This window comes from Anopheles coustani, chromosome 2, assembly GCF_943734705.1.
Source record: "Anopheles coustani chromosome 2, idAnoCousDA_361_x.2, whole genome shotgun sequence".
Classification (NCBI taxonomy): domain Eukaryota; kingdom Metazoa; phylum Arthropoda; class Insecta; order Diptera; family Culicidae; genus Anopheles; species Anopheles coustani.
This window is the reverse complement of record NC_071289.1, coordinates 31,531,765-31,550,175: the sequence shown is the minus strand read 5'-3', so window position 1 is coordinate 31,550,175 and position 18,411 is coordinate 31,531,765. Positions and strand designations below refer to the sequence as shown.

At 44.4% G+C, this 18,411-nt stretch overlaps 1 protein-coding gene across 1 annotated transcript in view; it reads right to left on the bottom strand.

Annotated features, from left to right (window-relative positions):
* Window positions 1-18,411, bottom strand: part of LOC131263440 (nascent polypeptide-associated complex subunit alpha, muscle-specific form) — a 95,824-nt gene that overhangs the window by 56,517 nt on the left and 20,896 nt on the right. Inside the window, exons 2-3 of the mRNA XM_058265640.1 lie at window positions 9,899-10,090; window positions 7,056-7,244 (exon numbers count right to left, since the gene is read on the bottom strand). Coding sequence (XP_058121623.1) covers window positions 7,056-7,244; window positions 9,899-10,090 — 381 coding nt within the window. The remainder of the gene's footprint in view (window positions 1-7,055; window positions 7,245-9,898; window positions 10,091-18,411) is intronic.

The window sequence follows — 18,411 nt, the reverse complement described above, 5'->3', positions numbered from 1 at the left end:
CGGCTGTTCAATATTCCACCCGGCCCGGAGAAAAACACGGGTCGCGATCGGGAGCATCGAGAGCGTGGGGGAGGTGAACTTCTCGCAAGATGAATGTCTACTTTCTTGCCGCAATATGCCGCGGACGGAGTGTGTGTGATTTTTGCTGTCTGCCAAGCCGATGCCACCACTTGCCTCGGGGCTGATTGTGTCGTGCCAGATTGGAGATTAGATAGACCTAGCACAATATTGAACGGCAGCGATCGATAGGACGTTACACCATCGTGGTTTATTTACCACCATCGGAAACACGCGATGTAATATTTTGCGTTCGAAAATGGTACGTTTCGAATTAAATTGACAGAAAAATGTAAACTTTAGAGAACCTTAAAAAAATTACCTAGGTTTACAAATTGTCCGATGAAAAGGATAATAAAAGTAGAAAGGTATAAATTATGAACCTTACAGTTCAATTGCGAAAGTAACGTATTCCAAAGTGGAAGCCAATAAAGATGACTGATTGCAAATAAAGGACATAAATGACATAACCTAGATAACGTAACCTCTAGGAAAAGAGCTAAACCTCCAACAAAAGAAACATTTTCCCCTTCGAGCTGTATTCCATTCTCCAACCGTCAATCGGCTTCCCATGATGTGAACGTTAATCCTATCGTAGCACATTCAACCGGGACGTGCATCGAAGCAAAGCCACCCTACCTTGTGCCTGCACTAGCAAAGCATATCGTTTGCCAGCTGCGCACACACCGACGTCGTGTGTTGCATTTTCCGATCGTTACAATTTGATGAGTCTGCGCTGATCGGTGCAATTGAACTATTTTCCACTTGATTTGAATCTTCTGCTTCGGCCGTTCCGTAGCGTCCGCCGCATTGCAACGGACAATTACTAGGCCAGTAAGCACACTAAATTGCCGTTCGTAATCTGCCTCGCCGGTTCGTAAGAAAGCGAGCAGATAAATCTTCCATGATTGCTGAATAAATCCACCGATGGCGAGTGGAGCAGTGCTGGTGGTTTGTGCGGATGCTGTTTATCCTTGTTAGCTCGTCCAGGATGGATGGGAGCCCAGTCCGGATAGACGTGTTGCGGTCTTCCTCGGTCGTTTGTTTTCTCACGCGATGGAATTCATTCTCCTTCCACCCCGGTGCTGTTCGGGGCCGGTCGAGCTTTCGAGGTTGAGTTGACCGATTTCGGACATTGCGGTAGTCGTAGTTCAGTTCGTTCTGAATTATTCAACCCAAGCACCGGAAGCTGGCGGGTTTGCCAAATGAACGCTTACCGAATTATCCACCTTTGGCTCAATTTTCACCTCCAGTCAAACCGCGGTTGTGCTCTCCACCTGCATACGATCGGGGTTTTCTCCCGGAACGCTAGTTTACGTTCGTGATTAATTATTAAACTAAAGCCAAAACCGGCGCCACTTGCCGGTGTGTTTATCTATCGCTCTATTTTCGGGGTTAAAAAAAAGGATCAAGCGTTGCAGCGTGCTTGGTGCACGTTTATTGTACTGAAAATTCTAGGCACGCAATGTTGTGCCTCACTGGGAACAGCTGGGCCCGTTTCCAGCTGGACATTAGCACATGCAGACACGGGCGATTTTCACGGCACGCTTACAGCATTGCGGTACAATTTTGTAGCACTATGTTAATTGTTCTTCGATCGAATTTCAACCCACCGAGTGGCAGGAGGGCCATATGTAATTATTAGTCGCTAATAGACATCGCCTAGTTAGAGTTAGGGTCATTAGTAAAATTATCGTTTCACTCTCGTTGATATGATGTTATGGATTTTCGATAAATTGAGTTTATACACAGTTTCAAGTAGGAAAACAATGTGCTTTGAGATAAAAATTTCAAACACAATGGGATCATCGAAACGAAAACCAATCAGATGCAAACCGACCAACGGATCAGCTTTTCAATCACCTGTCACTGGATTTGTTTTAATTAATTTTCAGAACAAACATACAAAAACCGCATAAAATCGACCTGTCACTTCGCTGGCGGTATCTGTCAAAACTTTATCAAAGGCGAACCGACCGAACCGGATTAAAGAATAATAAAATTGAGGTGGCATGGTACCTTTTTTCTACCATAAATAAACCAGGACAGTAGGTACCTGCCCCGGTATGCAAATATGCATCCAATCGAAGGCCGTACGTGTATCTTCCCGGTTGTCGTCGTGATCATCGTCGTCGTCGTCGTCAGTGCCGTCGCAGTCGTTGTCGGTTTCGTTTTAATCGAATTTTGCGGTCACCAGCATGTCCGAGCGCCGAGGGAAGGATCCGAAAAGCAAATCTGGGCGCCTAGGACAGACAACACATGCTGTTGACGTCGCATCGAAAAGCGGACACGAGCGAGTTGAGGGATTGCAGGTCGAACGCTTGTTTTGTTCCCGGAGGGGACTTTTCGCTTCCAGGGCACAAGGACGAAACCAACCGTCGTCCGGGCGGGAATCTGCTTCGCTCCCGAAACTCGATAAAGCTCGACCACCGGTCATCGATAGCTGCCAGAGACAGTAGCAGTACAGTAGGTATCCCTCGGCAGGAGAGTGAATCCCTGTTTCTCCTCCATAAAGGGGGGGTTTTTTCGAAGGGTGCCAAAACCGAGCCCACCGCTGGGTAGATGACCTAATAACTCAATTTTCAATTTAACCAACCGTTGATGATGGAACGGAAGCCTGCGGTTCCGAGAGGTTCGGCCACTTCGCAGCTTGATAGGTTATGAAAATCGATAGGAAGAACGGGAGTTCGTTTAGGGTCTCCCCGAATAACACGGAATGACCCTCGGATTGTTCGTGTTTTGGTACGCGCAAGGGAATTTTGGCATTGATTGAGCGATACGCATACAACGGGCTTAGAATTGGGTCGAATAGGAAATGAACCGACCAGGTTGGTGTGTCGGGACAGGTCGAGAAGATCGAACGTTTCGATAAAATGATGAGTAGGAAAAATCAATGCCAGGAATGTTCAATATGAAATGCTTGGAAAAATCGAAAGAGAAATTTTTGAAAACATATTTTTTGTTTATGTTACAAAAAAAAAAAATGCTCACGAGTATTTCAAATATTTGGTCACAAAACATAGAAATTATTGTGTAGGAACACAATTAACATTAAGTAGATGAAACTACCACTTCAGATAAACAAGAAGCAGACGAAACCACCAACAAATATATTTGTTCGGAGGCAAGATAAATATAAATTCACGTAAAATCCAATTCAAGTTATTAGTTTGCCTATGTTTTGCCATGTTTTATATTCACCACATTCCAGCTATAAATCATCTAGATGTCGCAAGTAATCAGCATTTTTGCCACCGGCACGGCGACAGTCATTTGCTTGGGCACCGCTGGACATAGACATTTTTCCCGCGCGTCCCCGCCAAGCACCTGGATGTTGTGCCGTGGAAAAGCTGGCGTCGTGAAAAACTTTTAATTAAAAACAACACCAAAACAGGGCCGCCAACGCGGCTGAAAGTTACGAGTAACACGGCAAACAGCAAATAGAAAGGATAACTGCCACACCTGGCCGCATCCTGGTTGCGAACAGACAAATGTCATCGCTTCAAATGTCGGGGCGCTTTATTATGCAACGTGCGGGGTGATGTTGTGGTGCGGGGAGCTGGAAAGTTGCCACGTTCGAACGGAACTTCGACCCTCTGGGGTGTGATTTCGATTGTTGTCCAGCGGGTTTGCCCCGCGGGGACGAAAGCTTTGACGGCGTCGGCGGGGATGTGTGGTGCAAAGTTACATAATGTTGTTTGATTTTTTTTTTATTGTTATCTTTTTTACTTTCGCGATGGTCGTTTTTCGTTACTTTCGTGGAACGTTTTCGTCTAAGTGTTTTTTTTTTCAAATTTGAAACTTTCCCTGAACGAACTTTTAGATCGTTAAAGCAAACTGGTTCCTCCCATTCTCGTGTTCTCTGGCGAGGTTAACAACCTGTTTGACGGGGTTACTTCCACTTTTTTTCTTCATGTTTTTACCACACGGTCGTTGCCTTCCATGACCTAAGCAGAAAAGTTGTGTTGTCGTTGAATGTTTTCGTTGCTTTGTTTTTGTTTGCCATCTGTCACCGAATCAAAGCCATTAGCGATTCAGTTTGATCGGTCGTACCGGTTTACGATTCAATCTTTCTCCGTACCATTCGTCGGGGTGAATCAATTCTTAACCTTTACCTCTCGGCAGCAAGCGGAGAAAGGGGGCAAAAGAAGACCGTCTGTTGAATATACAGCCAACGATTCGACGGTGCCTGGCGTGACGAAGGTCTATATCGAATTTCCCAACGGTGCGTCGAAGGAATAATTTGCCACTTTTATGGCCGCACTATCGTATCGTTTCGCTCGGTCGGCCCGGAAGGGCACGCAAATCGGAAGCTAATCGGGGAAAACCTTTAACCATGCCGCCGGAGGGTAGACAATATTGACGATGTCTCAATTACAGCTGCTATTTCTGACGGGGTAGGGAGGGGGCGGGGAGGGGGGGGGGGGGGTCGATGAATCGTCGTGGCGAGTTACATTTTCACTCAAACAACAAATGGTGTGGAGGGGATAAAAATTTGACACCTTTGACAGGCAATTTTATCATCGGTTGAGGGATGAGAACATGATGAACATTGAGAAAGGTCATAGCGAAGAAAAAAGTCCAACAAAATATCAATGGAGACGCATGGTGGTTTTCGGGATTAGACAGTATACTATTTCGAATTCATTACAATTTTTAAACGTTTCTTTTATGTAAAGTAAAAGAATTTACTAGACCTTTAATTTACTTACAATTAACCATACATAGAGGCAAACTTTTTCTTTGCATACGTTTTTCCTCAAATCGATAAAATATGTCATTGGGTGGAGGTTGTTGATGTCTTCATCTCGCGCAGTAGCGTAAAAATAAAGACAAATAAACAAACACAAATCCAAGCGTAATCGTAGTACGGCTATTCATCCCGCAGGCTCACAAAGGCCTTTGAAAAGGGATTCAGCCGACGTGCTGGTGTTGATGTTTACATTTTTTGCTCGTATGAATAGCAGCACATAACCATTTGAATGCACAACGTAAACAAATAATTTGTTTGCAAGAGTGTACACGTCAAACGGGTTTTGCATACATGTTTTATTTGCATTCCCGTATTTTATAAATTCAACTTTACTAGAGTTCATTCAAACTTTGAAGCAAATGAGTGATTTTGAAAGCGTTCTCAAAATGAAACGAATGAAAATTTGTTTTACATTTACTGAGCTTTTCCTTAGCCGGCTTTAGACGGAAAATATGATTCAAAGCAAAAACTGGAAGTAAATGCAGCAGTTTTTTTTTTTAAACATTTCCATCATCAGTGCCACATGCAGCGACGACATTATTTTTGTTTGTTGTTTTCTTGAGGTCTCCTTTCTATAAAGAATCCTTGCAAAGTTGAAAGAAATTCTTCCCTCCCAAGAAGTAAAAGATTGTGTTCGGAAAGATCAGAAACTACCTTAGTTTTAGTGCCGCCCCGCTGGCTCTGTCAACATAAGAATGCAAGGAATCGTACGTGCGTTCCCTCAGGGCAAATTATGTTGACATTTTCACTCCTTCGTGCCTGGCACATCATCTTTATCCACCGACACGCCACGGCGTCGGCGAAAACTACTGTCTGGTGTATTTCATCTCCCGCTCGTGTGTTTACAATTTGCACGTAACGTCGGCTTTCCCTTTCGGTGGCAGCATTTTCCTCCCCTATGGACGAGAGGGTGCCATTATTTTTCATCAGCTCCACATCATCACAGCACCGGCACATACGAACCCGTCCCATTTTGCCGGCCGGACGTTCCGGCGGTCGGACTTTTGAGCGTCAAAGTCGTCGGCTTTGCCAGACGTTTGTTTGTGTTTGTTTTTAATTTTTTTGTTTTGATTTCTCGTTCCCGCTCGGGCACGGCTTTTATCTCAAACCCGGTTTTGATACACGGTGATATGAAAGAGGGCTTTTTACGAATACTTCCAGCGTAGGTTGTAATAAAGCAAAGAAGTAAATAGGTGATTCTGATTAGCTACCGGTACATAAGCGGAGCAAGAGAGCATAATCCCTTTCAGCTTTTCGGTGCTTCAGCTTCAACTTTTAATGCAGAACCGGTACACCTTTCTTTTGTTCCTATTGTTTCCACGAGTTCCTGTGCCTTCGTTTAAAGCAAACACAAAACCCCAAGCTGTGGGGACTTTTGTTTCACGTGCGCAAGCATGATTGTTGCTCGAGAGAGGTTTCCCAGTTGTAAGTAGTTTACAATGCGAAGCATTATGATACCAAAAGGCATGGCCGCACGTTGACAATCAGTGTACTACTTGAAGGTGAGTGGCTGCAGAAGAAGTGAAGTGTCTGATTTTCACGGAATCACGCTGTGCTGCCGGCAACGCCGTTGAAGAGGACGCATGTTTTGCAATAATTTTAATGAATTCCGAAGCGTCTGTTGACTTTCAGTTCGTTACTGAGCGTGAAGAGTCCCTTCACAATGGGGCGGAAATGGATATCCCAATTAATTTTAGTCTCCTCATATCGCACTGTTGATTGCTTACGGTGAAGTGCACCCAATTAATATGTTCTTTGGAGAGATAGGAACAACTAGGACATCAGTGATGGCGTCAAGCTACTGTCGTCTTCAATATAACACAAACAGACGGTTGTTACTAGTTCTAATTTGGTTGCAGGTTTATTTATAAGATTAAAATATTAATGAAATTAAAAAAGAATTCGTTTTTAAAATGTAATCAAACTAGAAAGAAATACATTCAGAAGAAGGCGATTTTAATTAAACAAACTAATTGAGTTAATGAAATTGGCACAACTGGAGTTGGGACGTATTTGATATTGTACAAAAAAAATTCAAAATTTGATCATGATAAATTCTACAGAAAGAAAATACTTTCCACTGATTTAATAAAGACCACTATGTGCACAATTTAAACCACGAGATTTAAGGTAAGCACATTTTTCTGACCATCAAACCGTGCTGCACTTGGTATGCAGTACAGCAAAGACGATTCGTTTGCACCTACGCTTTGCCATTTCGCAAATAAAATGTCACATCGCTTACCTTGGCAGCAAATTGGAAATTATTCGTTCCGCTTCCTCCGGTGACGGCGGAGAGTACGATTCGTCCTCGGTCGGCACCGGAAGCTGTGGTTGATGTTGTAGCTGTGGCATCTGCTGTGGTTGCTGTTGCTGCGACACCGGTGCACCGGTGGCTTCGTCTGTCGGTTGAAAATCAGGTACAAATTTTGCCCTGCGAACGAGTTGAAGGATTGCGAACAATGTGCATACGTTAGCGAGCGTTATAAATTAACGAGTTGAGGTAAAGATGGATGTAAACGAAACCAGATTTGAATAAAGAATTGGTATCGAAGGGGCTGTTTGCTGCTGAAGCTATGCTGAGATTAACGATCCGGGTCGGTTGTTATTTTCGATTTCAATAAAACAACATTGATATTGTATGCACATGAAATGAGTCATGAAATCCTAGAAGCTTCGGTTGTGAAACACATTTTCAACTACGGATCATTGGGAAGAAGTAAAGTAAAATCCTAAAATACAAGAAAACTTTTCCTTACGCAGTCGGAACTGGAGGCATTGCAAAAGGATGAAATTCAATCGCCATAAACAATCCATTTTCATCGTCCTTGAAGACCAAATCGAAGTAAAAGGATAGAGGGTAACGCAACCCGAAAACGCACCCGGCGCATAGACTAAATATTTGAGGCACCGGAAGACGAGCTGACAGTTTATGTGACAATTTATTAAGCCGCTGGATTCGTTTATGGTTCACTTTATTTTTACTTCCGGTTGCTCGCTGGTCGTAAAAAAGTTCACCTCGTTGTTTTGCCTTTTAATATAAGAAAAACTCAACCTAAGGTGTTGCACAAGCACAAGTGACAATTTTTTCCGCTCCCAGCGAAGGGGCATTTTCCTCGAGCGACAAACATGTTATGGGTGCTGTTGGGTGGAGGGTTTGCTCCACAAAAGTGGAGCAACTCTTTTCAACATTGAAAAAAAAGTGCCATAAAACGTTTCGGAGCCCCAGCAACACAGTTAAGCATCCGCCACAAAGGCACTCCGAAGAAATACGCCCCGAGGATTCACAAGGATGGGGCGAACCACCGTGGCGACATTTGTACGGGGAGGGAGCTGGGGGGAAATAAAGTACAAAATGGTGGCGAACATCTTTTGGGCCGATTTTTCGAAGCGTCCGTGAGATAACAAGCTGACAGTTCGGGCAGGCAAATGAGCCTTTTCTTACTTTTCGGATGTTTTGCGTTGGAAGAAAGCTACAAAAATAAAACATCGCCAAAGAAAAGCTCAATCCTTTCGAGGAAACGGGTTATGGGCACGGTTTATGACTGTGGCACGAATGTTTTTATCCTTTTTCTCTGCTTGCTTTACGAAAAAGTTGCTGCCAGTATTTCAGATTGTTCATTGTTTTTCTGTTTTTCCTGTTTTTTTGTTCACACCGCCTGTGGAAAGCTTTTTCCTCGTGCCAGTCTCGCAATTTTACGATGCAACAAGCGTAACACGCTAGTATGCGGTGCATTTTTGGTACCAGCGGAAGGATTTGGCCGAAATGCCGTGCGGATCGTGCGGTTTTGGTGTTGTTGAATGTTTGAAGCATCGTAAACTTAAATAAAACATTGCTTCAAGTTTATGGAAGGACAGGGTGGTATTGGGAAAAGTGGTGGATGGGACGAATGAAATTTTGAAAATTCTTTCTAAATGATTGTTGATGTTCTTTGTCTGTTTCTCGAATAATAGAAAAATATTGTTCTTTTGCATTCGTTTTTGCAAATTCAAACAATGTTGGTTCATAAGTAAACCATCCCAATTAAAAAGTAAAACGACACTTATAACTTAGCTTTAGATATCGAAATATGATATATGTTTAATGCTTACACAAAACGTGGGTAGAAAGATTGGTTCAAAAATTTATTGTGGAATAAGAAAGCTGTCCATCACAATTTTTCTGAAATAAAAAAACCAAACACCAGCCGACGTTCACGAGCGTTGAACCAAGAAATGGAAAAACTTTTCACACTTTATTTCCCCACCCATCGATGGACGGATGGATCGTTAGGACGGGTCCCGGTGCAAAGTTTTGCAGCAATTGTAAGCTGCGCGAAGGTAAATTCAGGAAAAGCTTCGAGCAAATCGCCTGAGAGCACATAATATTAAAGCGACCGTGTGATGGATGGTCCGACCGTGACGGCAGAAGGAAGGCGGAGCTGTAAGAAGGTTCGTTAAACATTAGCCTCATTAGAGCGTGTGTGCGTGTGTGTCTGTGTGTGCGCGCGCGTGTGTGTGTGTGGTGGGAACATAAGTGCTCTTAAGGCGAGGAACAAAAACGCAAACGAGCCCGATGTCGGTGAACCAAGCCTGCAATGTGGAATTCTGGCCTATGGTTTTTTTTTCTTGTCTCGCCAGTCCTTGCGCATGGCCAACTTCTGTACAAAGGCATGTAAGAAACACGCTCTTCCGGAAACGAAAAATTATAACGCATTCCCCGTGTTGCGGACGACTCCAGAGCTAGAATGTTTCAATGGAATGCATTCGAGTTTGCAGAGCAAGTACAAGCTTGACTGTGTGTTAGCGTATTTTTCATTCCCCTCTGCAGCCCTTAGCATAGACAGGTCCGGAAGTGATCGCATAATTACACCTCCCGGAAGCACGTTCCTTCAAAGGGAACGTCGCCATTCCCTGATGCAAGCGCAACATGAATGAAAAGCCACCGCTAAAGCTCTGTTTTATTTCAAAAGCCATTTTATACTCCATGTTTTCCGGCCAACCCGGGTTTCATTCTCTCAACCAGGCGCAGGATAGGCGGGCAGGATATGCAGCAATTCAATGAAGAGGGTCATGAGGGAATAAAACTAACGTCGCCTGCGAACCTACCTTCTTCCGTTCATGCTCATGTAACCATCGTCCTCAGACTGGTGGCCCTGCGAGGGGCTGTCCGGCTCGACCGCCGCATGATGGTGGTGGTTGTGGTGGTGGTTGTGAAGGTTCAGGCGGTCCGGCTCCTCCTCGAACTCCGATAGGACCTTGTCGAGCAGTTCGAGCGATTTTTCCACGTCATCGGTTGCGCTGCAGCGGAAGAAGAAGGGAGGAAAAGAGAAGCTTATTAGTTTCATTTCCGGCCCAATATTATTGGTTTGTTGCAATCTGCTAATGGCGGGCGTGAGTACGATTTTCCCGGTAATTGAAAGGGTGTTTCCACTTTTCCGCTGGATAGAACTATCTGTTTACATTCGATATCAGTGACTGGCAAATAAAATATTATAGACGAAACAAGCGAAGGGATATTTAAGCTTTCGTTCGAATATAAAGCTTTTCCCAATTTAACATTTCATGTTGTAAACAGGTGTTATTGTCTCTAAGCTAGCTAAAGACAATTGTTAATCTAGATTATTTCTAGTTATCAAGGTTGTTCTAGATTATTAAGTTCTAACAATCAAAAAACAAAACATAAATTTATTATTTATTCATTTATTTATTTTCAGATAGAACGGCCTGGCCATATTGCTTTGTAAAGGTAAATTGAAACTTTAAAACAAAATGTACTATTAATTGGTAAAAAAGACGTTCAGGACAAGGGCTTGTATCAATTAATATAAAACATATTTTGCCAAGCGCAAAATCAGGTAAGGATACGGAGTAAACAGCAAAATTTTTGATGCTCATTTTTCATTGCATTTGACAAGCAAAAGTGATATGACCCCCTTGTGCTGTTGATTGATTGCGCTTCGCAGTGCATGTGTCCTGAGACGGAAGCGGTGCTAGAAACTAATGTTAATTACTTCCTACAACAGTTCCGCTAGTTTTTTTCTTCTGTTCATGCGCTTCCACGCAGAGAGAAAATCTGAACGTTGCAACAGAACGGATCGGTGTATCAAACATGTGTGTGTGTGTGTGTCGGAAGAGTGTCGGAAAAACTATTCGCAGGATGTTCGGACGGTGACCTCCCCAGAGGAGTAGAGACGACACTCCGGAGGTTGTTTTTTCCCCACCATTATTTTATTGCATCTGCTAATGATGAATCGTTATGCTTTTAACTCGCAAACGTCCTGCGGGTGCGCCACTAACCAGGATGTTGAAATGTAATACAACTATCCTGCTGCGAAGGGCTCCGAATAGGGCAACCGGAAAGCACCGGAAGGGCAGTATACTGGGGGAGGGTTAAAAGATAGGAGAAAGTGGTTGATTAATGAACGTTCGTCCTGCACGGTAGCGAGAACAGAAAAGGAAAACGGAAGCAAAATAAAATGCTTTGTGCGAAGGGATGTCTCGCATGACACGAAAGCTGGCAGGTGCTGGTTGGAAATTGCAGGATAAGGATAGTTTTCGCTAGAACTTTCAGTTTTTTTACGAGCTTGCCTCTAATGTTCTAGTTTAAATTTTATAAGTCCACTTCCGGGGTTTTAAGAAGTGTAGCATGTGAATTAAATTAGTTTCAAAAAAATATCCCTTGAAAATAACGTTTCACAATCAACCAGCAGATAAAGGTATAATGCATCATACGCGAGGATATAACTCCCGTTAAAACGTATGCGTTGTTTGGCTATTCCTTGCCATTGTTGTTAAAGCAATGTTAATTTTTAATCACCTCTCATAAGTGGTGGCGGTCGCAGGGCATATTTTCAATCTTAATTATAGCTCCCATCCGGCCGAACATGCGACAGCGAGGTGGAAGCACAGCACATGGGCTTGCATAAATTATGAGCCAAAAGTAGGACATCATCGCCCGGTACGAGGATAGGCTTTTAAGGCGCAAACCAAACCGAATAGCGCTAGAACCGCTGGAAGAAGGTGATGCGGTGCAATGCTTGGTTTTCTTGACTGTAGTAGGGGAAGCGAGTAGGACGCAGATAAGGTCCTTAAGGAAGCATATTTTATTCAGTACAAAGTACTTCTGAATTTGGAAGTAAACTTTGTATGGTCGGCCATCTTCTTTTAACACTGAATGGTTTCTATAATAGAAGCTTATTTAGAATCCAGCTTTGTAAACAAAAAAGTGATTAAACACAGTGTTCTATTTAAAAATGCTGCAGTGATTAAAATATTCACGAACGGTCAGCAAGATTTGCGAGCTACTTGTCTTGTCCTATTTCGAAATTACAAAAAAACATTGAGCGGAACGATTGAAAATAACAACTGACGCTGCAGTTGGGTCAAATTATCCAACGTACCCAGTCATCTTCACCGTGCGGGAGGAAAATTAACTCGAAGCGATGGCTTAAGTAACGGTTTACGGGGTCAGCTCGTAGCTCTCGACCCCTAGGTCGCTTATCTCGTTGATGAAATCTCATTTGCCCGAATCTTACCGATGTCCCAAGCTCAGGACGCCGAGAATGTTATTACCGAGCGGAAGAGTGACCATTTCCGGCCGCTTGCTACCTTGCTGAACATGCAGCCATCAGCACCTCGACTGACGGGAAACGGAAGACGATGACAACTCGTCAAAATCATTATCTCGCCTAGAATCAGCGGGCGACGGTGATGGCCTGGGAGAAGGTAGATTACGGTGGCAAATTGAAAGTGATGTCTTAAAAAGGTTTTACAACGGTCAGGGAAGGTAAGTGGGTTAATGGTTTGCAGAAGACTTTTTTCTTCCTCTTAGGCATCCGGAAAAGCACATTTTTGTGAAAAGTTCCAGTTCCTTTAACACATTTTCAAATAACGACGTTCTTTTCGTTTTAAGGTAGTATAGAAGAAGAACTAATAAATTGCTTAGAAAAGAAGAATTTTATGGCTATTGCTCTCCGTAATAGAACACAAGAATAATGACCAAAATATATATCTTCCACAAAAATGCTGCGATTGCAAACGAAAAATGGCCAATTATTGACCGTTTCCAGCGAGCCTAGTATCGCGGGAACCTGGAACGTACACCAAGGTAACAGCCATTACGATCAAACGATAATGGCAATAACCGTTTGGAAGAACGCACTATACCGCTTCGGCAGCATTATTGATGCCCGCGGACAGAGCTCTGGAAGTATCTTTTTCCCGCAAAAACAACTTCATCGCCGGTTGGGATAGTCGTCATGACAGCCCCTTCCAACTGCCAAGAGGTAGAAAATGCTCGATGCACTGAAAGAGACCTGACGGTCGGTGGATTTAAGCACCCGTGGGACGAAGGTCTATCCGAACTCGTGCGAAATGGTCCCAGTAGGGAATTCAGATAGCCACAGGCCAACTCTGGGGCTCTCGTTTTCCTCACGTTCACGGTTCACCGTCGCGACACGTGAATCCGTACGCAATACAACGCGTAAGAGGCGATTTTCGAGAGGACACGACTTCCGGCAACCATTTCCGAGAGTGTGGTTCCACTCGTCGTCAAACACGGTGGCGTACATTCGAATGTCCAAGTGAAGGTGGTGGTGATACTGGGGAAATTGTCGAAAAATAAACCACCTTTTTCGAGGCTTAAGTGTTCTGAATAAACAGCGCCAAAATGCACTCGTGACCGAGGACACTTTTCCTCGTCCGATCGTGGCGTTTTCCAAATGGCACATCGTTCGGGTGTTGGCCGACAACCCACACTTGATACCGGGATTAGCCCACACAGACATTTTCCCAACACGGCAATATGGGGATTCCTTTCCCTCCCCGTTCCCCACCGATGGAAAAGATCGATTTTCCGAAGGATATTTACAAAAATGTTAGCAATTCGTTTCGGGACAAGGTCGCTTGGTGGAAGAAAGAATGAGACGGAACGGAAAACAACCCATAAACACCAATCTATTGGTAATACAGGTGGGCGGACCGGGGACTCTTGGCGATGCGTGTAAAAGTGCCATTTAATGTTGTGTTAAATGTGGTTTGCATGCATAATGACCGTCCATGGGTGGCGTCTTTTGGCAAGTAACGAAGAGGAGAGGCCACATTGCGCTGTAATGTGGCGTGGGTTCGACGCGACGTGCAAGCATTGTATCTTATTTTTGCGGACGCTCAGGGAATACGGAAATAGCCGTCCCAAAGGACAAGAAACGTAATGACTGCAGATGGCAATTGCAGTAGGCGGCATTTAAAGGGCATGTTGGGTGAGCATAGCGCAGACTTTATCCTTTGTTTTATTTGCTTAAATAAGTAGATATCTAGTTTATTTTCCTAGTGTTAACCAAACCATTTACAAGCTTGGTAGAGACTGATGAATTCATTTGATCATTGACTTTAGCAAACTGTTGGTAGCAATTTTATTGACTTATCATTACGTTAACACCTTTTTCTCCTTGTTCGCGTCGTACATTTCTAATTGCAGCATTGATTCGTCCAATCATACCATTCGGCCTTGGTATGAATTTACCAAATCAAACAGACGACGGCCTTTCGACGTGAGCTGACACAAGTCCGTCTAGCGGCAGCTCATTTTAAGCCGACCCGTGAGCTCAAGTTGACGTTTGTGCGATTTCGTGATTTTACGTGATTGAATTAATTCGCACACTACACACATCCGCTACGTTTCCCACTTAAAACCCAAACGGGCGACGCCATCGTAATCAACACACGCCCGGTAATCACAAATGTCTACTCGATGTTCGCAGTGCGAAAAGTGTCACCCACGGTGAAAGCTTCCCTTTGGTGGGTGTGTGTGTGTGTGTGCTCAGGTCCTCTTCGGAAGGCCTGCTCAAATGTTTGTCCAGTCGTTAATTGGACCAATTTAGATACGGAAAGGTAAAGTCGAGCCGAGACTGGGGGAGTGCAGTGGAAAATGCTTTACCGAATGCCGCCACGGAAACCGACCGGTGCCATGTGTGTTATTTTTCCATTTTCCGAAAATCAATCGACCGAACGAGTGGTGTTTCTTTGAAGGACTCCGAACCGTACCGAGTTAGTGTGGATGCTTTTCCTAGAACAATTATTCGAGCTTTAAGATAGCGAACACATCGGAATGGGCAGTCCGGAAAAGTTTTGCTCCAATCCATAGGCCTAGATCTAACTTAATTACGTTGACTGGTTGTGTGTTAAAGCAATAGCTCTAATTTTGGGACATCAGAAAAATGTCCACACGTTTTCTTGGAATCTTGAGCCAAGAAAGAGCAGCTTTGCTGAGTTACTGAAGCTATTTGGAATTCTCGTTCAGCAAAGAAAATGAAAAGAAGGAACAACTCTGGGGACAAGTAAAAATCTATCACCGACAAATCTTTTGCACACTCTTTGGGGAGGATGAAGGATTGCTTCGGTTTATTTTTCCGTGCTTTTCGGGTACCTTTTCGCACAGAGGAGACGCGTAGCCCTTTTCCCTTCGGGAATTTTCACCACCCCATGATAGTAAATTCAATTTAAATTTTGTTTACTCAGACGAATACCGCACCGCTGTGGCGTCTATTCGCTGCCACCGAGTGAAAGTGTACGGATGCAAATTTTCCCGAACTTTCTGCACCGGAAAATGGCGACGCCAGTGGAGGTGGCCAGTTTATTGTATTCAGAGGAGGTGGAAAACTCCCATGGCTCAATGCAATAGAGCGGGACGAAGGAGTATGAATTAAAACTATGTATCAGCCCGTCGCCGAGGTTCTGCACGCCATAGAGTCATCAACTCTGCTCGCCGCCATCATCATCGCCAACATCGGGTGCAGTGAGTTAGGTTTTCCTCAGTGGAAGCGTAACAAAAGGCTTGGCCGATTTTTACCAAGCGCCAGCCGACGGGTGAAGGGAACCATTCTGAAATTCCGCTTTAATTTTCAAACAGTTGTTCGCTTTTTTCCGTTTCGGCGGAAAAGTGCACAAAAGGTACCGTCAATTTTTCTTGCCCGATAAAGAAGAGAGAGGTAGGTAGCAAAACTTTGCGCCGTTCAACTGTTTTTACAGCGATTCTAGAGCGTCGTTATTGGCCGCGCCGGTCGCGTTGTACCGGAAACGGTAACGGTGCTTCCAAGCACTTGATCCGTTTTGGAAAGAGATTTTGATGGATCCAATGGCGGCGGGTGGACACCACATGTGGGTTGTTTTGCTGAAAGTTAGCCCTGGTTGGTGTATTCCGGAGTGGAAAATCCAATAGCATTTAGTTTTGTTTTTCAACGGTTCAATGTCTGTCGGTTGTAAATTGTTAGACGAGTCGATCCGGAACATGGTGTAGTAATTCATCCAAACAAGCTACAACTTGCTTGCAGATGAAAGGTGTTCAAGAACACGGCAGAAGCTAGCTTTGAGTTGATCGTTTCCAGCATCGAGAGCGGGAATGCATATTTGCAGAGCAAACGATTGGCCAGACACCAGACAGTCCCCGGAGGGAAAGGATCGTTCGTTAACTGGCTACAACGGAAGACAGCATGAGAGCGGACGAGTTGTTTTGATTCGTTGTAATTGGCATACAGCAGTGGAAGGGTACTGCATCGCATGATATGGAAACAAATGCGGATCCATCGACATTAGCTCACCGATTGTACAGACGCATGATTCACTGAAGATTTTTGTTTAGCAACATGTCTGAGTGGAAACCGATCCACTCTTATGCAAAATAGAAAAACCAAACCAACTGATGCAAACAGTTGTGGATAGATTTCAAAAACCTTCTTGCTTGCTAGAAAGTGATCTTCTCAAATATTGCTCCCACTTCATACCTTACCTGTTTCGTGCCGGAAAATACAAATGGATGAGAAGCAGGACTATCGATAGCATAACGAATTTAAAACAATCTCAAACCGTTCTGTTGTTTTATAGCGGGACAGGATGAATCTAAAAATAAATTTATGATCCTCGGCGAACACCTTAAAACCCACGCGATACTCACAGGAGGTGGCGGAAGAATAAGTTTTCCTTATCGGCTTTTCATGGAAAAATGTGGAGGCGGACGGATAAGAATCCCGAACGGAAAAAAACGAATGAGTGAGTTTAAAAATATCACTAAGCTCTCGCATTGATGGACGTCAATGACTATGCCGGATTGTTGTGCTAGCCTTTTACCACCGAAGGCGTGGATTTCCTGACCTTCGATTGATGCCATTTCCCGGTGGGCCCGGCATGGGAGGTGGAAAATGGAAGGCAATAAATCAGCCTTGGGGAAAAAACGGGGCCAAGTAACCATCGGATAAGACCGACGCCACCGTTAGCCTGCGAGTTGGTGCTCGAGTAAATTGAAACGCCATGAAATCGGGAGTGTGCTCAGTATATCATTCGATTGTATCGTTGAGCAAAGCAAAAAAAGAGTTGATAAAGCCGGTGTTTTGCTTTGCCAACCAAAGTTTATCCAGCGGAATAAGAGGATGGAAAAATAGCCTCAATCGCAATCGGGTAAAAAGTGCAACTGCTTAGCGCTTTTCAATTTCGATTTGATCCAGCTTCGTGATGATCGATGCGGAGCGATTCCATAGAAAGCATCCTCACCGTCGGAAAGCCGGAAGAAGCCCGAGAAAAACCATAATGAATCCGAAAATCAATAACCAATCACACGGACGGTGATAAAGTAGTAAAGCTGCTTCGAGAAAGTGAAACTGGCCAAGCCTTTTCGTTCGGACTGGCGGTGCAGACACGACGGTTGCGGGGATCGATCCGATTCGATCGAATCGTTGTTGTAGTAGTTATGCTCTTAACGTGTATCACAACAAGCAACAATGGACACCGGGTGGGTACGGAATCGAATTAAAATTCCGGGGACATCGGAAAAGTCCGCCGCTCCGGCAGTACCCGTCGTAAATCTGCGTCGCCCTGCTGTTGCTGTTGTTGCCGCTCCGAACAAACGTAACAACCAAAAACTGGTCTGGCGTTTTTCCACATTTAACACTCCATCTCGATTCTCGGTTGTTGTTGTTGTTCGGGGAAAAAGAAATCAAACCCGTATGGCGAATGGCTAGCGGAAAAAAAAGAATAACGCATGTGGTCACAGATTTTCCGACATTATTGCCCCACCGCCGATGATACAAAAGGACCACCGGGCCCTTTTTCTACGGATACGGACCCATCCGATCGTGGATCCGGGCCCGTGCGTCAGGACGCGAGGATCCGGAGGTTTTGGCAGCGACGAATTTTACGACGCCATAAATTTATTGCTGGAATTACATACGGCAGTACTTTCGCTTTTAACGACTTCCGGATTTTCTATGCCGACGGGCCACAGATCCCTGCCTCACACCACACACACACAAACACACATTCGTAGCGGATCTCAGAGTACACTGACAACTCCACCACGAAACCAGGAACCGTCCGACGCTGGCAAGGACTATCGATATTTTGGCAATGACCCGATGCGCGAGGAAAAAGGAGACGAGGGGGGGGGGGGGGGTAAACGAACAAGGAGGCGGACGATCGCGCGGTGGGAAAAAGATTACAGTAAATTTTTCCGTGCGGTTTGTGGCTCGAAAGGCCCCTTGGAAGATTAGGAGAGAGAGATTCGACGGCGAAGTCGGCATTTACCGGGCATAAACACATTGACGAATGGGTGGGTGGGTGGGAAAATTCACCCC